We start from the raw sequence: 20,147 nt of genomic DNA, 5'->3' as shown, positions 1-20,147 counted from the left end.
AAAAAAAATAAAGCAACAACTTGCTGAAAAACCTTGGAAATATAAATTGTAATGTTTTATTTAACCATGAAATAAATATACATGCAGTCAGCTGGAAGTCTGGGAAGAAGGAAAGATTCAGGATTCAACAGCCGGCTTAACCCTCTAAAGGCTAGAGCCCATCCTTGCTGCCTTTCATCTTTCTGGAACAGCAGTGTGTATTCTCTGGCTCTGAAATAAAGGCTGTAGCCACCACTTTCTCACAGTCTGCAAACATGGAGAACAGAAACTTGTTTTTTCCTTGGCAAGTATATTAACCTAAGTTAAATGCTTAAGAATATTTGAAATTTCCCCTTCCCTTCACTGGTAGATTTCTCCATGAGAGAATTCCAGTGTTTCAGAGAATGCTTATAGGGACTCGCCCAAGCCCTTTGAAAAACACATGACCAAACAGTCACCATTATGTTTTCCAATATAAATGAGTGTGTTAAAGGAAAAATATAACAAATATATGCATATGAGTACTGACCTTCATATTTAAGTGTCTTTATATCTGCCTGGATGTTGTCTTAAGTCTTCTATAAGGGACACCTGTCGATTGTCCAGCATGTTCTTCCTATAACTCTTCCTTTTTGTGCCTCTTCTCATCCACGTGGTTGCAAAGAGGCAGCTATGTGAGTATAACATGATTTGTAACATCTCTACAGATTGGAAGATGTAATTATAACTTGAAACATAGCTTCATGTTGAATATTTTGGTAATAAAGACGCTTTTATAGAGCAAATAGTCTAAACAAAATTATATATATTGTAAGGTTAAACAATGCTTGTATTTGCTTGAACTTTCTTAAATTTGTTCATTTCAAACTATACGAATGTATGTTTTTTTATGATAATAAATATCTTCAAAAGTATGCCAGGGCCATAATTTATTTCCTTACTTTTGCAGCTGTTGAAACGCTGAAATGTTAGCCACAGAAGTTTGTCAAATAATTTAAAACTGCAAAAATAAACAAAAAACAAATTTAAAAGATGGGATATCCATATATACAATGGAATATAACTCAGCCATAAAAAAGAAAGGAATCTTACCTTTTACAATGATGTGATTGGAGCTGGAGTATATTATGTTAAATGAAATAAGTCAGCCAGATAGACAAATACCATGTCATTTCACTCATATGTGGAGTTTAAGAAATGAAACAGAGGAGAATAGAAAAAAAGAGAGAAAGGCAAATAAAACACATGCTTAAATTTGTAGAACAAACTGATGGTTATCAGAGGGGAAGTCGGTGGAAAGATGAGTTAAATAGTTAATGGTGACTAAGAAGTGCACTTGTGATCAGCACTGGGTGTTGTATGGAAGTGTGAAATCACTATATTGTACACCTGAAACTAATATTATGCTGTATGTTAACTGTATATTAAATAAAAGCATAAAAAATAGACATACACACCAATGGTATATAATATAGAATCCAGAAATAAACGAGATATATATAAGGTCACCTAGTGTCTCAAAAGGCAAGCAAGAATGTTAATTAAGAAAGGATAATTTTGGGAGGGGCAAGATGGTGGAAGAGTGGGGTCCCCAAATCACCTGTCTCCACCAAATTACCTAGATAACCTTCAAATCATCCTGAAAACATACGAATTCGCCTGAGATTTGAAGAGAGACCAGCTGGAATGCTACAGAGAGAAGAGTTCACGCTTCTATCAAAGTAGGAAGACGGGGAAAAAGAAATAAAGAAACAAAAGGCATCTAGGGGGGAGGGGCCCCGCGAGGAGCCCGGCTGAGGCCAGGGCGAGTGTCCCCAGGACAGAAAAACCCCCTCCCGGAGAAGCAGGAGCTGCACCAAACTTCCCGGGTGGAAAGGTGCTGGCAGGGAGTTGGAGCAGGACCCCAGGAGGGCGGGGATGCCCTCGGGCTCCCTGGGACACTAACAGACACCTGAGCCCCGGGGAGAGTGTGCCGAGCTCCCTAAAGGGCTGCAGCTCAGGCACGGCTGGACCCGGAGCAGCTCGTTGGGGCTCGGGCGCGGCTCCGCGGAGGGGGCTGCGGGGCGGGAGCCGAACCAACAGCGCAGGCCCCGGAGCTCAGGGCGCCAGACACAGCCCAGGATCCGGCCTCCCCCGGGACAGGCAGAGGCCGGGAGGGCCCAGGACAGCAGGACGCTCCTGCCCGCTGAGCAGATCAGCGGCCCCGCCCCGGAGCCTCCAGGCCCTGCAGACGGAGAGCTCTGGGTTACTGCGGGCTGACTCCAGGGCTCCAGAGCTGGCCCCGCCACTGGGTTGTTCCTCCTGGGGCCTCACGGGGTAAACAACCCCCACTGAGCCCTGCACCAGGCAGGGGCAGAGCAGCTCCCCCAAGTGCTAACACCTGAAAATCAGCACAACAGGCCCCTCCCCCAGAAGACCAGCTAGACGACAAGTTCCAGGGGAAGTCAAGGGACTTAAAGTATACAGAATCAGAAGATACTCCCCTGTTTTTTTTTTGTTTTTTTGTTTTTTTGTTTGTTTTGTTTGCTTTTTGATTTGTTTCCTTCCCCCACCCTTTTTTTTCTTTCTTTTCTTTCTCTTTTTCTCTTTTTTTCTTTTTTTCTTCCTTTTTTTCTTTCTCTTTTCTTCTTCTTCTCTCCTCTCTTTTTCTCTCTTTTCCCAATACAACTTGCTTTTGGCCACTCTGCACTGAGCAAAATGACTAGAAGGAAAACCTCACCTCAAAAGAAAGAATCAGAAACAGTCCTCTCTCCCACAGAGTTACAAAATCTGGATTACAATTCAATGTCAGAAAGCCAATTCAGAAGCACTATTATACAGCTACTGGTGGCTCTAGAAAAAAGCATAAAGGACTCAAGAGACTTCATGACTGCAGAATTTAGATCCAATCAGGCAGAAATTAAAAATCAATTGAATGAGATGCAATCCAAACTAGAAGTCCTAACGACGAGGGTTAACGAGGTGGAAGAACGAGTGAGTGACATAGAAGACAAGTTGATGGCAAAGAGGGAAACTGAGGAAAAAAGAGACAACAATTAAAAGACCATGAAGATAGATTAAGGGAAATAAACAGCCTGAGGAAGAAAAACCTACGTTTAATTGGGGTTCCCGAGGGCGCCGAAAGGGACAGAGGGCCAGAATATGTATTTGAACAAATCTAGCTGAAAACTTTCCTAATCTGGGAAGGGAAACAGGCATTCAGATCCAGGAAATAGAGAGATCCCCCCCTAAAATCAATAAAAACCGTTCAACACCTCGACATTTAATAGTGAAGCTTGCAAATTCCAAAGATAAAGAGAAGATCCTTAAAGCAGCAAGAGACAAGAAATCCCTGACTTTTATGGGGAGGAGTATTAGGGTAACAGCAGACCTCTCCACAGAGACCTGGCAGGCCAGAAAGGGCTGGCAGGATATATTCAGGGTCCTAAATGAGAAGAACATGCAACCAAGAATACTTTATCCAGCAAGGCTCTCATTCAAAATGGAAGGAGAGATAAAGAGCTTCCAAGACAGGCAGGAACTGAAAGAATATGTGACCTCCAAACCAGCTCTGCAAGAAATTTTAAGGGGGACTCTTAAAATTCCCCTTTAAGAAGAAGTTCAGTGGAACATCCACAAAAACAAGGACTGAATAGATATCATGATGACACTAAACTCATATCTTCAATAGTAACTCTGAACGTGAACGGGCTTAATGACCCCATCAAAAGGCGCAGGGTTTCAGACTGGATAAAAAAGCAGGACCCATCTATTTGCTGTCTACAAGAGACTCATTTTAGACAGAAGGACACCTACAGCCTGAAAATAAAAGGTTGGAGAACCATTTACCATTCAATGGTCCTCAAAAGAAAGCAGGGGTAGCCATCCTTATATCAGATAAACTAAAATTTACCCCGAAGACTGTAGTGAGAGATGAAGAGGGACACTATCTCATACTTAAAGGATCTATCCAACAAGAGGACTTAACAATCCTCAATATATATGCCCCGAATGTGGGAGCTGCCAAATATAAACAATTAATAACCAAAGTGAAGAAATACTTAGATAATAATACACTTATACTTGGTGACTTCAATCTAGCTCTTTCTACTCGATAGGTCTTCTAAGCACAACATCTCCAAAGAAACGAGAGCTTTAAATGATACACTGGACCAGATGGATTTCACAGATATCTACAGAACTTTACATCCAAACTCAACTGAATACACATTCTTCTCAAGTGCACATGGAACTTTCTCCAGAATAGACCACATACTGGGTCACAAATCGGGTCTGAACCGATACCAAAAGATTGGGATCGTCCCCTGCATATTCTCAGACCATAATGCCTTGAAATTAGAACTAAATCACAACAAGAAGTTTGGAAGGACCTCAAACACGTGGAGGTTAAGGACCATCCTGCTAAAAGATGAAAGGGTCAACCAGGAAATTAAGGAAGAATTAAAAAGATTCATGGAAACTAATGAGAATGAAGATACAACCGTTCAAAATCTTTGGGATGCAGCAAAAGCAGTCCTAAGGGGGAAATACATCGCAATACAAGCATCCATTCAAAAACTGGAAAGAACTCAAATACAAAAGCTAACCTTACACATAAAGGAGCTAGAGAAAAAACAGCAATAGACCTACACCCAGCAGAAGAGTTAATAAAGTTCGAGCAGAACTCAGAAATCGAGACCAGAAGAACTGTGGAACAGATCAACAGAACCAGGAGTTGGTTCTTTGAAAGAATTAATGATAGATAAACCATTAGCCAGCCTTATTAAAAGAAGAGAGAGAAGACTCAAATTAATAAAATCATGAATGAGAAAGGAGAGATCACTACCAACACCAAGGAAATACAAACGATTTTAAAAACATATTATGAACAGCTATACGCCAATAAATTAGGCAATCTAGAAGAAATGGACGCATTCCTGGAAAGCCACAAACTACCAAAACTGGAACAGGAAGAAATAGAAAACCTGAACAGGCCAATAACCAGGGAGGAAATTGAAGCAGTCATCAAAAACCTCCCAAGACACAAGAGTCCAGGGCCAGATGGCTTCCCAGGGGAATTCTATCAAACGTTTAAAGAAGAAACATACCTATTCTCTAAAGCTGTTTGGAAAGATAGAAAGAGATGGAGTACTTCCAAATTCGTTCTATGAGGCCAGCATCACCTTAATTCCAAAACCAGACAAAGACCCCCCAAAAAGGAGAATTACAGACCAATATCCCTGATGAACATGGATGCAAAAATTCTCAACAAGATACTAGCCAATAGGATCCAACACATTAAGAAAATTATTCACCATGACCAAGTAGGATTTATCCCTGGGACACAAGGCTGGTTCAACACCGTAAAACAATCAATGTGATTCATCATATCAGCAAGAGAAAAACCAAGAACCATATGATCCTCTCATTAGATGCAGAGAAAGCATTTGACAAAATACAGCATCCATTCCTGATCAAAACTCTTCAGAGTGTAGGGATAGAGGGAACATTCCTCACATCTTAAAAGCCATCTACGAAAAGCCCACAGCAAATATCATTCTCAATGGGGAAGCACTGGGAGCCTTTCCCCTAAGATCAGGAACAAGACAGGGATGTCCACTCTCACCACTGCTATTCAACATAGTACTGGAAGTCCTAGCCTCACCAATCAGACAACAAAAAGACATTAAAGGCATTCAAATTGGCAAAGAAGTCAAACTCTCCCTCTTCGCCGATGACATGATACTCTACATAGAAAACCCAAAAGCTCCACCCCAAGATTGCTAGAACTCATACAGCAATTTGGTAGCGTGGCAGGATACAAAATCAATGCCCAGAAGTCAGTGGCATTTCTATACACTAACAATGAGACTGAAGAAAGAGAAATTAAGGAGTCAATCCCATTTACAATTGCACCCAACATAAGATACCTAGGAATAAACCTAACCAAAGAGGTAAAGGATCTATACCCTAAAACTATAGAACACTTCTGAAAGAAATTGAGGAAGACACAAAGAGATGGAAAAATATTCCATGCTCATGGATTGGCAGAATTAATATTGTGAAAATGTCAATGTTACCCAGGGCAATTACACGTTTAATGCAATCCCTATCAAAATACCATGGACTTTCTTCAGAGAGTTAGAACAAATTATTTTAAGATTTGTGTGGAATCAGAAAAGACCCCGAATAGCCAGGGGAATTTTAAAAAAGAAAACCATATCTGGGGGCATCACAATGCCAGATTTCAGGTTGTACTACAAAGCTGTGGTCATCAAGACAGTGTGGTACTGGCACAAAAACAGACACATAGATCAATGGAACAGAATAGAGAACCAGAAGTGGACCCTGAACTTTATGGTCAACTAATATTCGATAAAGGAGGAAAGACTATCCATTGGAAGAAAGACAGTCTCTTCAATAAATGGTGCTGGGAAAATTGGACATCCACATGCAGAAGAATGAAACTAGACCACTCTCTTTCACCATACACAAAGATAAACTCAAAATGGATGAAAGATCTAAATGTGAGACAAGATTCCATCAAAATCCTAGAGGAACACAGGCAACACCCTTTTTGAACTCGGCCACAGTAACTTCTTGCAAGATACATCCACGAAGGCAAAGAAACAAAAGCAAAAATGAACTATTGGGACTTCATCAAGATAAGAAGCTTTTGCACAGCAAAGGATACAGTCAACAAAATAAAAACAACCTACAGAATGGGAGAAGATATTTGCAAATGACGTATCAGATAAAGGGCTAGTTTCCAAGATCTATAAAGAACTTATTAACTCAAAAGAAAGAACAAACAATCCAATCATGAAATGGGCAAAAGACATGAGAGAAATCTCACAGAGGAAGACATAGACATGGCCAAGCACATGAGAAAATGCTCTGCATCACTTGCCATCAGGGAATACAAATCAAAACCACAATGAGATACCACCTCACACCAGTGAGAATGGGGAAAATTAACAAGGCAGGAAACCACAAATGTTGGAGAGATGTGGAGAAAAGGGAACCCTCTTACACTGTTGGTGGGAATGTGAACTGGTGCAGCCACTCTGGAAAACTGTGTGGAGGTTCCTCAAAGAGTTAAAAATAGACCTGCCCTACGACCAAGCAATTGCACTGTTGGGGATTTACCCCAAAGATACAATGCAATGATGAAACGCGGGACACCTGCACCCCGATGTTTCTAGCAGCAATGTCCACATAGCCAAACTGTGGAAGGAGCCTCGGTGTCCATCGAAAGATGAATGGATAAAAAGATGTGGTCTATGTATACAATGGAATATTACTCAGCCATAAGAAACGACAAATACCCACCTTTGCTTCACGTGGATGGAACTGGATTGTATTATGCTGTGAAATAAGTCAATTGGAGAGGAGAAACATTATATGTCTCATTCTTTGGGGAATATAAATATAGTGAAAGGGAATAAAGGCGAAAGGAGAAAAATGAGTGGGAAATATCAGAAAGGGAGACAGAACATGAGACACTCCTAACTCTGGGAAACTAACTAGGGGTGGTGGAAGGGGAGGTGGGCAGGGGATGGAGGTGACTGAGTGACGGGCACTGAGGGGGGCACTTGATGGGATGAGAACTGGTTCTTATTCTATATGTTGGCAAATTGAACACCAATAAAAAATAAATTATATAAAAAAAGAGATGTGGTCTATATATACAATCGAATATTACTCAGCCATTAGAATCTACAAATACACACTATTTGCCTCGATGTGGAGGGACCTGGAGAGTATTATGCTGAGTGAAATAAGTGAATTGTAAAATGAAAAACCTTATATTTTCTCATTCATTTGAGTAGGTATGTTTTGCAGTATATATCTCAGTATATCTATATAAGTATACCTGGATATAGGTATAGATATGGGTATAAGTGTAGATATACATGTAGCTTATGGAATATTATTCAGTTGTGAGAAAGAAGAAATCCTCCCAATTGCAACAACTTGAATGAAACTTGGGGATATAAAATGTCTAGTGTAGTTAGTCTGAGAGAGACAGACAAATATGCTATGATATCACTTGTATATGGAATCTTGAAAAGCCAAATTCATGGAAACAGAGTACATTGATGGCTACTAGGAGTTGTAGGTGAGAGAAATGGGAAAATTTTGGTCAAAGCATACGAACTTCTAGTTAGAAGATGATAAAACCCCAAAGTTTAAAGCACCAAAAACTATATTGGTTATGATTTATAGGAATGTGCTATGGACTTGAAAATTGTTGACAGAATAGAATTTTTTTAAAAAATAAATTTTTTCATTTATTCATGAGAGACAGAGAGAGAGAGAGAAAGAGTCAAAGACATAGGTAGAAGGAATAGCAGGTGTCTTACAGGGAAACTACTGAGGGACTTGATCCTGGACCCCAGGATCATGCCCTGGGCCAAAGGCAGATGCTCAAACCACTGCGCCACCCAGGCCTCCCAACAGAATAGATCTTAAATGTTCTCACCACAAACAAGGAATGTTAAGATAATTGTAGTTGCAAAATGTGATGAAGATGTGTTTTGCATTATGAATATATGTCAGATCAAATGTTATATACCTTAACCATATAAATGTTATAATATGGTGACTATAAGTTAAATATTGTGCTGTTACTTGAAAGTTGCTATGAAAGTAGTTTAATGTTCTCAGTACAACAACAACCAAATGGCAATTGTGTGAATTGAATGGTATATTAACTAACCTTATTGTGGAAAAGAATTTCACAATATATGTCCATATCAAATTATCACATACATCTTAAAGTCATGCAGTGTTATATGTCAATTACATCTCAATAAAACTGGAAGGTTCTTCAAAAATTTGAGTATAGCTGACAAACAATGTTGTTTATCAGTTTCATTATGCCGTTTTTCCACAAGTATCTCTTTACATCATTATTACAGTATCAGTGACTGTAATTCCTTATGCTCTACTTTTAATTCCTGTGACTCATTCCACTTATAGATTTTTGTTAAAATTTTAAAAAATAATTAGAAAATTTTGAAAAAAATAAATGTAACATTAATGTAGATTTCATGTGAATAACAGCAATAATTATACAATTAGCAACCTAATGAAGAGGGGTCTAGATAAAAAATGTGAAGGAGGTTATCTAAATTTCAGACATCAGCAAAAAAATAGGATAGTGCAATAGGGATATCTATTAGCTTCTTTAGCTCTTGTAATTACATTCTTCTTATAGTCTCAGAGGGGATTTATTGAAAACCTTCATCCACTCAGTGGGTATAGTCAAGCTCTCCTATTTCTTTCTGTACACTTAACCTAGTCACACTCCTTAGCCCATCTGGATGAGACTAGCTATATCATCTGATGGTGGATCCAACTAGACAAGCAGACAGAACTGCAAGAACAAAACGGTGATTATTTTTTAACTTTCTTGACTTATTCTGCTTCTGATATTTCACATTATACTTGTTAAAAGTATGTCTTTAATTTTCTTTTTACCTATTTGTAAGTGGAAAAACAAATTTACCTTTTCTCTTGAATCTCTCTGTATAGCACATTAAAATGGATTTATGGTTTCTAATTACTTCTGGACAGAAAAATATATACATTTCCTATACAATTGGATAATGTATTTGTTTTCCTGAGGTTAAAGTTTTCCAGAAGAGCTACTGATTTTGAGTGGGGATAAAGTCTGAGGGTTAAAAACTAATGGAAACAAATATCTCAATCACATTTATATTCTCTAATAAAACTGATAATGAGTGACCTTATACCCAGATTATCTAACATGGAGAGAAGGCTCATCACTTGGGTTGAGAATGTATAATACTTGTGGAATGTTAAACAGACCATAACAATTTGAATTTTTTATTTTATTTTTATTTTTTTTTAATTTTTTTATTTATTTATGATAGTCACAGAGAGAGAGAGGCAGAGACATAGGCAGAGGGAGAAGCAGGCTCCATGCACCGGGAGCCTGATGTGGGATTCGATCCCGGGTCTCCAGGATCGCGCCCTGGGCCAAAGGCAGGCGCCAAACCACTGCGCCACCCAGGGATCCCAATTTGAATTTTTTAATGTGTATAAGTAGAAAATGAGATGAATATGTACCTCACAGGGTCTTGGGTAAGATAAAATATGATAAAGCATTAGAACAATTCCTAGAATACTATCAACTTCAGATAAAGGTTTGACATTAACCCACCACTGCTATCAATGAATTTCCACGTTAAATACCCACCAAGTAGTTTACATGAAACTCAAGGAATTATATTAGACAAGGGTAACATGAATAGAGGGGCCAGTTGCTGTGCATGCAACAGCATTCCCTTTTGTGTCTGGTATCCCAGGTGGGCTGTTCAGTGTGGCTTGATGGTAGTGACCCACATTTACAAAGTGCAGCAAAGATTTCCCAGTGGACCTCAAGTACTCTTATGATCCCCATTCACTCAGCAAGCAGCTTCAAGGTTTTGCATTTACTGCTCACTGTGCTGATCCTTACTTTATTTTTACCACAGAATTTGTCAGCAGATGTGTTTTGTAACTTATCAGACTATTGTTTTTATTTTTCACAGCGCTCAGTTTTCATCTGTAACTGAGGGTAAGATGTAATAGAAAATATATAGTTTTTTATACAATGTGTCAAAATTTTGTTGTATATCTATACTAAGCAATCAAAAGGTTTGCAGTGTTCTCCACTGCTTTAGCAACTTGAGAATCTTAATAAGTTGATATTTTAATTAGTCTTATAATTACTACAAAAGTATAAAATATATTTAAGTTCAGCCCATGTGGCTTAGCAGTTTAGCACCACCTTCAGCCCAGGGCATGATCCTGGAGACTTGGGATCCAGTCCCACGTCGGGCTCCCTGCTTGGAGGGAGCCTGCTTCTCCCTCTCCCTGTGTCTCTGCCTCGCTCTCTCTCTCTGAATCTCAGTAATAAATAAATAAAACCTATAATCTCTGTGGTGTGTGTGTGTGTGTGTATTTGAAACGTGGAAATTCTTCCCAAATGTCCAGATATATAACTACCTCTAAACTCTTCCCAGAAAGAGAAATCAATACTTCCTGCTCTTGGTAAGGATTTCTGAATTTTGACATTTAACGTGTCAGAATGAAAGGTTGGAAATGTTTAAACTTCAGAACAAAATGTAGAAGGTGCTATGCTTTTAAGAAAGGTAAAATGTATTTTGTGTTTATTGTTTTAATTTATTTTGTAGCTATTTTAGAATCCTGATTTAAATGACATTTCTCTTTTTATCTCTGAATTTCATTAATTGTAATTAGGTTAGATTTGGTTTTGATTCATCTTCATTACCTGATAGGAAGGCTGGTGATGAACAGCAAGATAAGGAGTAAATAGTAACTTAGAGTCAGAAATATCTTAGTGTTGTTCAGCTGTCCTCACTGCATCTCGGTTCCATTAACAATTAATTGCTATGTGAATTAAAGCAGGTAACATATGGGAAAATTACTAAAGCTTTATCTGATAAATGTCAATGACCCTCTAACACTACTTCCTGTCCTCTGAAATTTAAAGTAGGTGGTAGAAACTTTAAGAGGATGAATTTCAACTTGAAAGACATGTACTAGACACGAATTAGATGGATTTCTACATAAAGCTCCTTAATCTGTTAAAATAAGAAATATATGTATTATTTATTTTCTTAAATTTGTTATTGTTCAATTTGTCAACATATAGCATAACCCAGTGCTCCTCCTCCAAGTGACCCCATCATTGCCCATCACCCAGTCACCCGAAACCTCACCCCCTTCCCCTTCCACTACCCCTGTTCATTTCTCAGAGTTAGGTGTCTCTCATGTTTTCACCCTCATTGATATTTTCACTCATTTTATCTCCTTTCCCTTTATGCTCTTTCACTAATTTTACATTTCCCAAATGAATGAGACCATATAATGTTTGTCCTTTTACGATTCACTTATTTCACTCAGCATAATACCCTCCAGGTCCTCCACATCGAGGCAAATAGTGCGTATTTGTAGTTTCTAATGGCTGAGTAAAATGCATTGTATACATAGACCACATCTTCTTTATCCATTCATCTTTCCATGGACACCGAGGCTCCTTCCACAGTTTGGCTATTGTGGACATTGCTGCTAGAAACATTGGGGTGCAGGTGTCCTGGAGTTTCACTGCATCTGTATCTTTGGGGTAAATCCTCACCAGTGCAATTGCTAGGTCATAGGGCAGATCTATTTTTAACTCTATGAGGAACCTCCACACAGTTTTCCAGAGTGGCTGCACCAGTTCACATTCCCACCAACAGTGCAAGAGGGTTTCCCTTTCTCCACATCCTCCCCAACATTTGCTGTCTCCTGTCTTAAATTTCCCCATTCTCACTGGTGTGAGGTTATATCTCATTCTGGTTTTAATTTGTATTTCCCTGATGGCCAGTGATGCAGAGCATTTTCTCATGTGCGTGTTGGCCATGTCTATGTCTTCCTCTGTGAGATTTCTGTTCATGTCTTTTGCCCATTTCATGATTCGATTGTTTGTTTCTTTGCTGTTGAGTTTAAGAAGTTCTTTCTAGATCTTGGATACTAGCTCTTTATCTGATACATCATTTGCAAATATCTTCTCCATTCTGTTGGTTGTCTTTGAGTTTTGTTGACGTTTTCCTTTGCTGCACAGAAGCTTCTTATCTTGATGAAGTCCCAATAATTCATTTTTGCTTTTGTTTCTCTGGCATTCATGGATGTATCTTGCAAGAAGTTACTGTGGACAAGTTAAAAAAAACTGTTGCCTGTGTTCTCCTCTAGGATTTTGATGGAATCTTGTCTCACATTTAGATCTTTCATCCATTTTGAGTTTATCTTTGAGTATGGTGTAAGAGAATGGTCTAGTTCATTCTTTGCATGTGGATGTCCAATTTTCCCAGCACTATTTATTGAAGAGACTGTCTTTTTTCCATTGGATAGTCGTTCCTCCTTGTCGAATATTAGTTGACCATAAAGTTGAGGGTCCACTTCTGGATTCTCTATTCTGTTCCATTGATCTGTGTGTCTGTTTTTGTGCCAGTACCACACTGTCTTGATGACCACAGCTTTGTAGTACAACGTGACATCTGGCATTGTGATGCCCCCAGCTATGGTTTTCTTTTTTAATATTCCCCTGGCTATTCGGGGTCTTTTCTGAGCCACAGAAATCTTAAGATGATTTGTTCCAACTCTCTGAGGAAGGTAGATGGCATTTTGATAGGGATTGCATTAAATGTGTAAGTTGCCCTGGGTACGTAGCATCGACATTTTCACAATATTAATTCTTCCAATCCATGACCATGGAATATTTTTCCATCTCTTTGCGTCTTCCTCAATTTCTTTCAGAAGTGTTCTATAATTTTTAGGGTATAGATCCTTGACTTCTTTGGTTAAGTTTATTCCTAGGTATCTTATGCTTTTGGATGCAATTGTAAATGGGATTGACTCTTTAATTTCTCTTTCTTCAGTTTCATTGTTAGTGTCTGGAAATGCCACTGACTTCTGGGCATTGATTTTGTATCCTGCCACACTGCCGAATTGCCGTTTGAGTTCTAGCAATCTTGGGGTAGAGTCTTTTGGGTTTTTAGGTACAGTATTTCATTTCATCTGCAAAGAGGAGAGTTTGACTTCTTCTTTGCCAATTTGAATGCATTTATTTCTTTTGTTTTCTGATTGCTGAGGCTAGGACTTCTAGTACTATGTTGAATAGCATTGGTGAGAGTGGACATCCCTGTCTTGTTCCTGATCTTAGCAGAAAGGCTCCCAGTCCCTCCCATTGAGAATGATATTTGCTGTGGCCTTTTCGTAGATGGCTTTTAAGATGCTGAGGAATGTTCCCTCTATCTATCCCTACACTCTCAAGAGTTTTGATCAGGAATGGATGGATGCTGTATTTTGTCAAATGCTTTCTCTGAATCTATTGAGAGGATCATATTGTTCTTGGTTTTTCTCTTGCTGATATGATGAATCACATTGATATTTGTATAAGCGTTGAACGAGCCTTGCATCCTGGGAATCAATCCCACTTAGTCATGATGAAAAATCTTAATGTATTGTTGGATCCTATTGCCTAGTATCTTGTTGAGAATGTTTGCATCTGTGTACATCAGGGATTTGGACTATAATTCTCCTTTTTGGTGGGGTCTTTGTCTGGTTTTGGAATTAAGGTGATGCTGGCCTCATAGAACGAGTTTGGAAGTATTCCATGACTTTCTATCTTTCTGAACCTTTAGTAGATAGGTATGGTTTTTTCTTTAAACGTTTGATTGAATTCTCCAGGGAAGCCATCTGGCCCTGGACTTTTGTGTCTTAGAAGGTTTTAGATGACTGCTTCAATTTCCTCCCTGGTCATCAGCTTGTTTGGGTTTCCTATTTCCTGTTCCATTTTTGGTACTTTGTGATTTTCCAGAATTGCGTCCATCTCCTCCAGATTTCCTAATTTATTGGGTTGGATGCTCATAATAATTTTTAATATCGTTTGTATTTCCTTGGTATTAGAGGTGATCTCTCCTTTCTCATTCATGGTTGTATTAATCAGTCTTTTCTCTCATTTTAAAAAGACTGGCTAATGGTTTTTCTATCTTATTAATTCTTTCAAAGAACCAACTCCTGGTTTTGTTAATCTGCTTCACAGTTCTTCTAGTCTCTATTTCATTGAGTTCTGCTCGAATCGTTATTAATTCTTTTCTTATGCTGGGTGTAGCATCTATTTGCTGTTTTTTTCTTCAGCTCCTTTATGTGCAAGGTTAGCTTTTGTGTTTGAGTTGTTTCCAGTTTTTGGATGGATGCTTGTATTGTGATGTTTCCCCCTCAGGACTGCTTTGCTGCATCCCAAAGATTTTGAATGGTTGTATCTTCATTCTCAGTAGTTTCCATGAATCTTTTTAATTCTTCCTTAATTTCCTGGTTGACCCTTTCATCTTTTAACAGGATGGTCCTTAACGTCCACGTGTTTGAAATCCTTCCAAACTTCTTGTAATTTAGTTCTAGTTTCAAAGCATTATGGTTTGAAAATATGCACGGGATGATCCCAATCTTTTGGTATCAGTTAAGACGTGATTTGTGACCCAGTATGCGGTCTATTCTGGAGAAAGGTCCATGTGCACTTGAGAAGAATGTGTATTCAGTTGCGTTCGGATGAAAAGTTCTGTAAATATCGGTGAAATCCATCTGGTCCAGTGTATCATTTAAAGTTCTTGTTTCTTTGGAGATGTTGTGCTTAGAATTTGTCGATTGTAGAAAGGGCTACATTCAAGTCACCAATTATAAGTGTATTATTATCTAAGTATGTCTTAACTTTGGTTATTGATTGATCGATATACTTGGCAGCTCCCACATTAGGGGCATAAATATTCATGATTGTTAGGTGCTCTTGTTGGATGGATCCTGTAAGTATGATAGTGTCCCTCTTCATCTCTCACTAAGTCTTTCGGATAAACTTTAATTTATCTGATATGAGGATGGCTACCCCTGCTTTCTTTTGAGGACCATTTGAATGGTACATGGTTCTCCAGCCTTTTATTTTCAGGCTGTAGGTGTCCTTATGTCTAAAATGAGTCTCTTGTAAATAGCAAATAGAAGGGTCTTGCTTTTATTCAGTCTGAAACCCTGCGCCTTTTGATGGGGTCATTAAGTCCATTCACATTCAGAGTTACTATTGAAAGATTAATTTAATGTCATCCTGATACCTATTCAGTCCATGTTTTTTGGGGGTTGTTTCCTTGGACTTCCTCTTTCTTTTACAGAGTCCCCCTTAATATTTCTTGCAGAGCTGTTTGATGGTCACATATTCTTTCAGTTTATGCCTATCTTGGAATGACTCTCTACTTTATCTCTACTTCTATTCTGAATGACGACCTTATTGGCTAAAGTGTTCTTTGGTGCATGTTCTTCTCATTTTGGACCCTGAATATATCTTGCCAGCCCTTTCTGGCCTGCCAGGTCTCTGTGGAGACATCTGCTGTTATCCTAATACTGCTCCCATAAAGGTTATGGATTTCTTGTCTCTTGCTGCTTCAAGGATCTTCTTTTTATCTTTGTCATTTTCAAGTTTTACTATTAAATGTCGAGGTGTTGAGTGGTTTTTATTGAATTTACGGGGGATCTTTCTGTCTCCTGGATCTGAGTGCTTGTTTCTCTTCCCAAGTTAGGGAAGTTCTCAGCTATGGTTTGTTCAAAACACATTCTGGACCTCGGTCCCTTTCAGCGCCCTCAGGAATGCCAATTAAACGTGGATTTTTCCTTCTGATGCTGTCATTTATTTCCCTTAACCTATCCTCATGATCTTTTCATTGTTTTTCTCTTTTCCTCAGTTTCCTTCCTTGTCACCAACTTGTCTTCTATGTCACTCACTCGTTCTTCTACCTCGTTAACCCTCGTCGTAGGACCTCCAGTTTGATTGCGTCTGACTTCATTGATTTGTAATTTCGGGTTGATTAGATCTATTTTCTGCAGTCATGAAGTCTCTTGAATTCTTTATGCTTTTTTCTAGAGCCACCAGTAGCTTATAATTGTGCTTCTGAGTTGGCTTCTGACATTGAATTGTAATCCAAATTCTGTAACTCTGTGGGAGAGAGGACTGTTTCTGATTCTTTCTTTTGAGGTGGGTTTTCCTGCTACTCATTTTGCTCAGTGCAGAGTGGCCAAAAATAAGTTGTACTGGAAAAAGCAGAAAAAGAGAAAAAAAAAAAGAAAAAAGTGGGGGGAATCAAATAGAAACAAAAAACAAGGGGGGAGTATCCTCTGATTCTATATACTGTAAATCCCTCAGCTTCCCCTGGAACTTTCCAGGGGTACTTGGTCAATAACTTGCTTTTCCCCTGTCCTTCTAGCTGGTCTTTTGGGGGAGGGTTCTGCTGATTCCCAGGAGGGTGCTGATTCTCAGTTGTGTGCACCTGGGGAAGCTGCCCACCCCCCTGCCAAGTGCATGACTCAGTAGGAGCTGTTTATCCTGTGAGGCTCCTGCTCAGTCCCAGGTACAAGGTGACACCAGGAGGAACAAAAACAGTGGTGGCTGCCAGCTCTCCACCTTGGAGTCAGCTCCAGCAGTAACTACCACAGCTCCCAGTCCGCAGAGGCCTGGTTGCTCCGGGGGCAGAGAGCATGGATCTGCACAGTTTGGGCTGCCTGGTGCAAGGGGCGTCCTTGCTGTCCTGTGTCCTTCTGGCCTCTGCCTGTCCCCAGGGGAGCACCGAATGTTGGGCTGTGTCCCCCAGCGCCCTGGGCTCCAGGGCCTGCACTGCTGCAAACGTGCTCCTGCAGCCATGCAGCCCCCTCCGAGTGCAGTCGCTGCCTGAGCAGCCTGGGGAGCTGCTCCCGGGGCCCTCCAGGCAAGGGCTGCAGCCCTTTAGGTAGCTCTGTCTGCAGTGTGTGGCGCCCTCTCCCCAGGGCGCAGTTCCTCTTTTAGTGCCCCTGGGAGCATGAGGACATCCCTGCCCCTTCTGGGATCCTGCCGAGCTCCCTGCGAGCGGCTTTCTGACTGGGAAGGTTGGTAAAGCTCCTGCTTCTTTGGGACTGTGCTTTCCTGTCCTGGGGGCACTTGCAGCGGGCCTGATTCCGGCTCCTTGTGGGGGCCCCTCCCCTTGGATGCTTGCTTTTTTATTTATTTATTTATTTATTTATTTATTTATTTATTTATTTATTTATTTTCTGTCTTCCCACCTTGATAGAAGCGCAAACTCTTCTCACTGCAGCATTCCAGCTGTTCTCTCTTTAAATCTCTGGCCGAATTCGTAGGTTTTCAGGATGATTTGAAAGTTATCTAGGTAAGTTGGTGGGGACAGGTGACTTGGAGACCCTACTCTTCCGCCATCTCTCCCCCCGCCTCTTCTTCCTATATTTATTATTTAAATTTTATATATAGAATAATTATATATCTATTAATAAGTATATGCATAAGACATATATACATAATGCACTCAAGTTATCTAGGCCTACAGAAATGGTCAAATCAAATGCTTAAATATATAAGTGGATATTAAACTGGTGAACAGACATAATGCATCTTATATTATCAAATGATAATAGTAATAGTCATCTCTTCAGAGATCCTACATTATTATTACTGTAGCTATTAATATTTAAACTAGCTCTATATGCTGTATGTTTATTTATCTGTAACCAGTAATGTTACAAGCACTTTCCTCATTTAATCCTAACCATATGTCAGATAAAACATTATTCTTATCCTCTTTTTATGTATGTAGAGTGGATGGAGGAATAGTGTGTAAATGATAAGGTAGTCCTACATTTACAGTCTGGCCTCTGGGCTATCCAAGAGTTTGGTCATTGGTAAAGACCATGATCTGGTTTTGGGAGTTTGTGGCTTACTCCATACAACAACAGTGTCTCACAGAGTGGCTCAATCTTATGGGAAAAAGAGGGCTCAAGAATTTCATATAGATTTTCCCCAAATTGTTTTGAAATTACTTTCTAGATCATTTTCTTTTGAGGGGGTATTACTAATATATAACATTCTACAGTTCCAGTTGTACAAGGTAATGATTTAATATTTCTATGCCCTGTGAAATTAAATTTGCCTTATATAGAATACACCTTGAAGATATTTTAAGATCTCAGTTGTATTCTTAGAGCAGACAGGTTAATGATATTTTGAGATCTACAATAAAAATTCTATAAGAATATATACATATATAATTTTTTTTACATTTTGATTCATCTTTTGTGTTTGCATAGGGCAAACAGCTAAACTAAACAAATTTACATGCCTATTGGAAAAAGATACAATATCAAGAGATAAATCCACAATCTAATGAACACCACAACCTCACTATATGGTAAATTTATAGTTACAGGTAATTTATTTCTGCTACTATAATTAGGTTCTCTCTCTCTCTCACACACACACACGAACACACATACATACACACACACACACACTTTCTCTCACCAAATATTCATTTCAGTTGGTGATGTTTCATGATTGATTCATTCATTAATCCCAAAGTTTTCCTAGCTTTTCCAGGTGAAATCTCATGGAGAACATCAACTGGCTGGCTAACCACACTGGGAGGTCAGATTTCATCCTAGTGGGACTCTTCAATAAATCCAAACACCCAGCTCTCCTTTGTTTGGTCATTTTTGTGGTTTTCCTAATGGCCTTGTCTGGAAACACCATCCTGATTCTACTGATACATTCTGATTCCCACCTCCACACCCCTATGTACTTTTTTATCAGCCAACTATCTCTCATGGACATGATGTATATTTCCGTTACTGTGCCCAAGATGCTCATGGACCAAGTCATGGGTATGAATAAGATCTCAGCCACGGAATGTGGGATACAGATGTTTCTCTATGTGACACTAGCAGGTTCAGAATTTTTTCTTCTAGCCTCCATGGCCTATGACCGCTATGTGGCCATCTGCCATCCTCTCCGTTACCCTATCCTCATGAACCATCAGGTGTTGCTCATCCTAGCATCTGGCTGCTGGTTCCTGGGCTCAGTGGATGGCTTCTTGTTCACTCCCATCACCATGACCTTCCCCTTTTGCAGATCTCGGGAGATTCATCATTTCTTCTGTGAAGTCCCTGCTGTATTGAAACTCTCTTGTTCAGACACTTCCATCTATGAGGTTTTCATGTATCTGTGCTGTGTGCTCATGCTTCTCATTCCTGTGACAGTCATTTCAGGCTCTTACTACTTTATCCTCATCACCATCCACAGGATGAACTCAGCAGAAGGCCAGAAGAAGGCCTTTGCCACTTGTTCTTCCCACATGACTGTGGTCATCCTCTTCTATGGGGCTGCCATTTATACTTACATGCTCCCCAATTCCTACCATACACCTGAGAAGGGACATGATGGTATCTGTCTTTTACACCATACTCACTCCTGTGCTAAACCCTTTGATCTATAGCTTAAGAAATAAGGATGTTATGGGAGCGCTGAAGAAAATGCTGAATGTGGGACCTGGTTTTCAAGAAACTATAAAGTAGGGTCCCTGGGTGGCTCAGTAGGTTAAGCATATGTCTTTGGCTTAGGTCATGATACCAGGATCCTGGGATCTAGGACTGCATCAGACTCCCTGCTCGGGGGGGGGGAGTCTGCTTCTCTTTCTCCCTCCGTTCCTCCCACCCACTCATATTCTCTCTCTCTCTCTCAAATAAATTAAATCCTTAAAAAAGAAATTATAAAGTAGGAAAATTTGATATTACTGTGATTTTCCTTCTCTTTAACACAT

The 20,147-nt window shown here is 39.6% G+C and overlaps 1 protein-coding gene across 1 annotated transcript; it reads left to right on the top strand.

Moving 5' to 3' along the window:
- Positions 1–18,938: 18,938 nt before the first annotated feature.
- On the top strand, positions 18,939–19,902 carry LOC482237 (olfactory receptor 2T4). The gene is given in 2 exon segments (XM_038556365.1): positions 18,939–19,760; positions 19,762–19,902. Coding segments are annotated over 2 exon segments (963 nt in total).
- Positions 19,903–20,147: the final 245 nt, after the last annotated feature.

This window comes from Canis lupus, chromosome 14, assembly GCF_011100685.1.
Source record: "Canis lupus familiaris isolate Mischka breed German Shepherd chromosome 14, alternate assembly UU_Cfam_GSD_1.0, whole genome shotgun sequence".
Lineage (NCBI taxonomy): Eukaryota > Metazoa > Chordata > Mammalia > Carnivora > Canidae > Canis > Canis lupus.
Note: the sequence above shows the minus strand (reverse complement) of the source record. Positions and strands in the feature narration are given on the sequence as shown.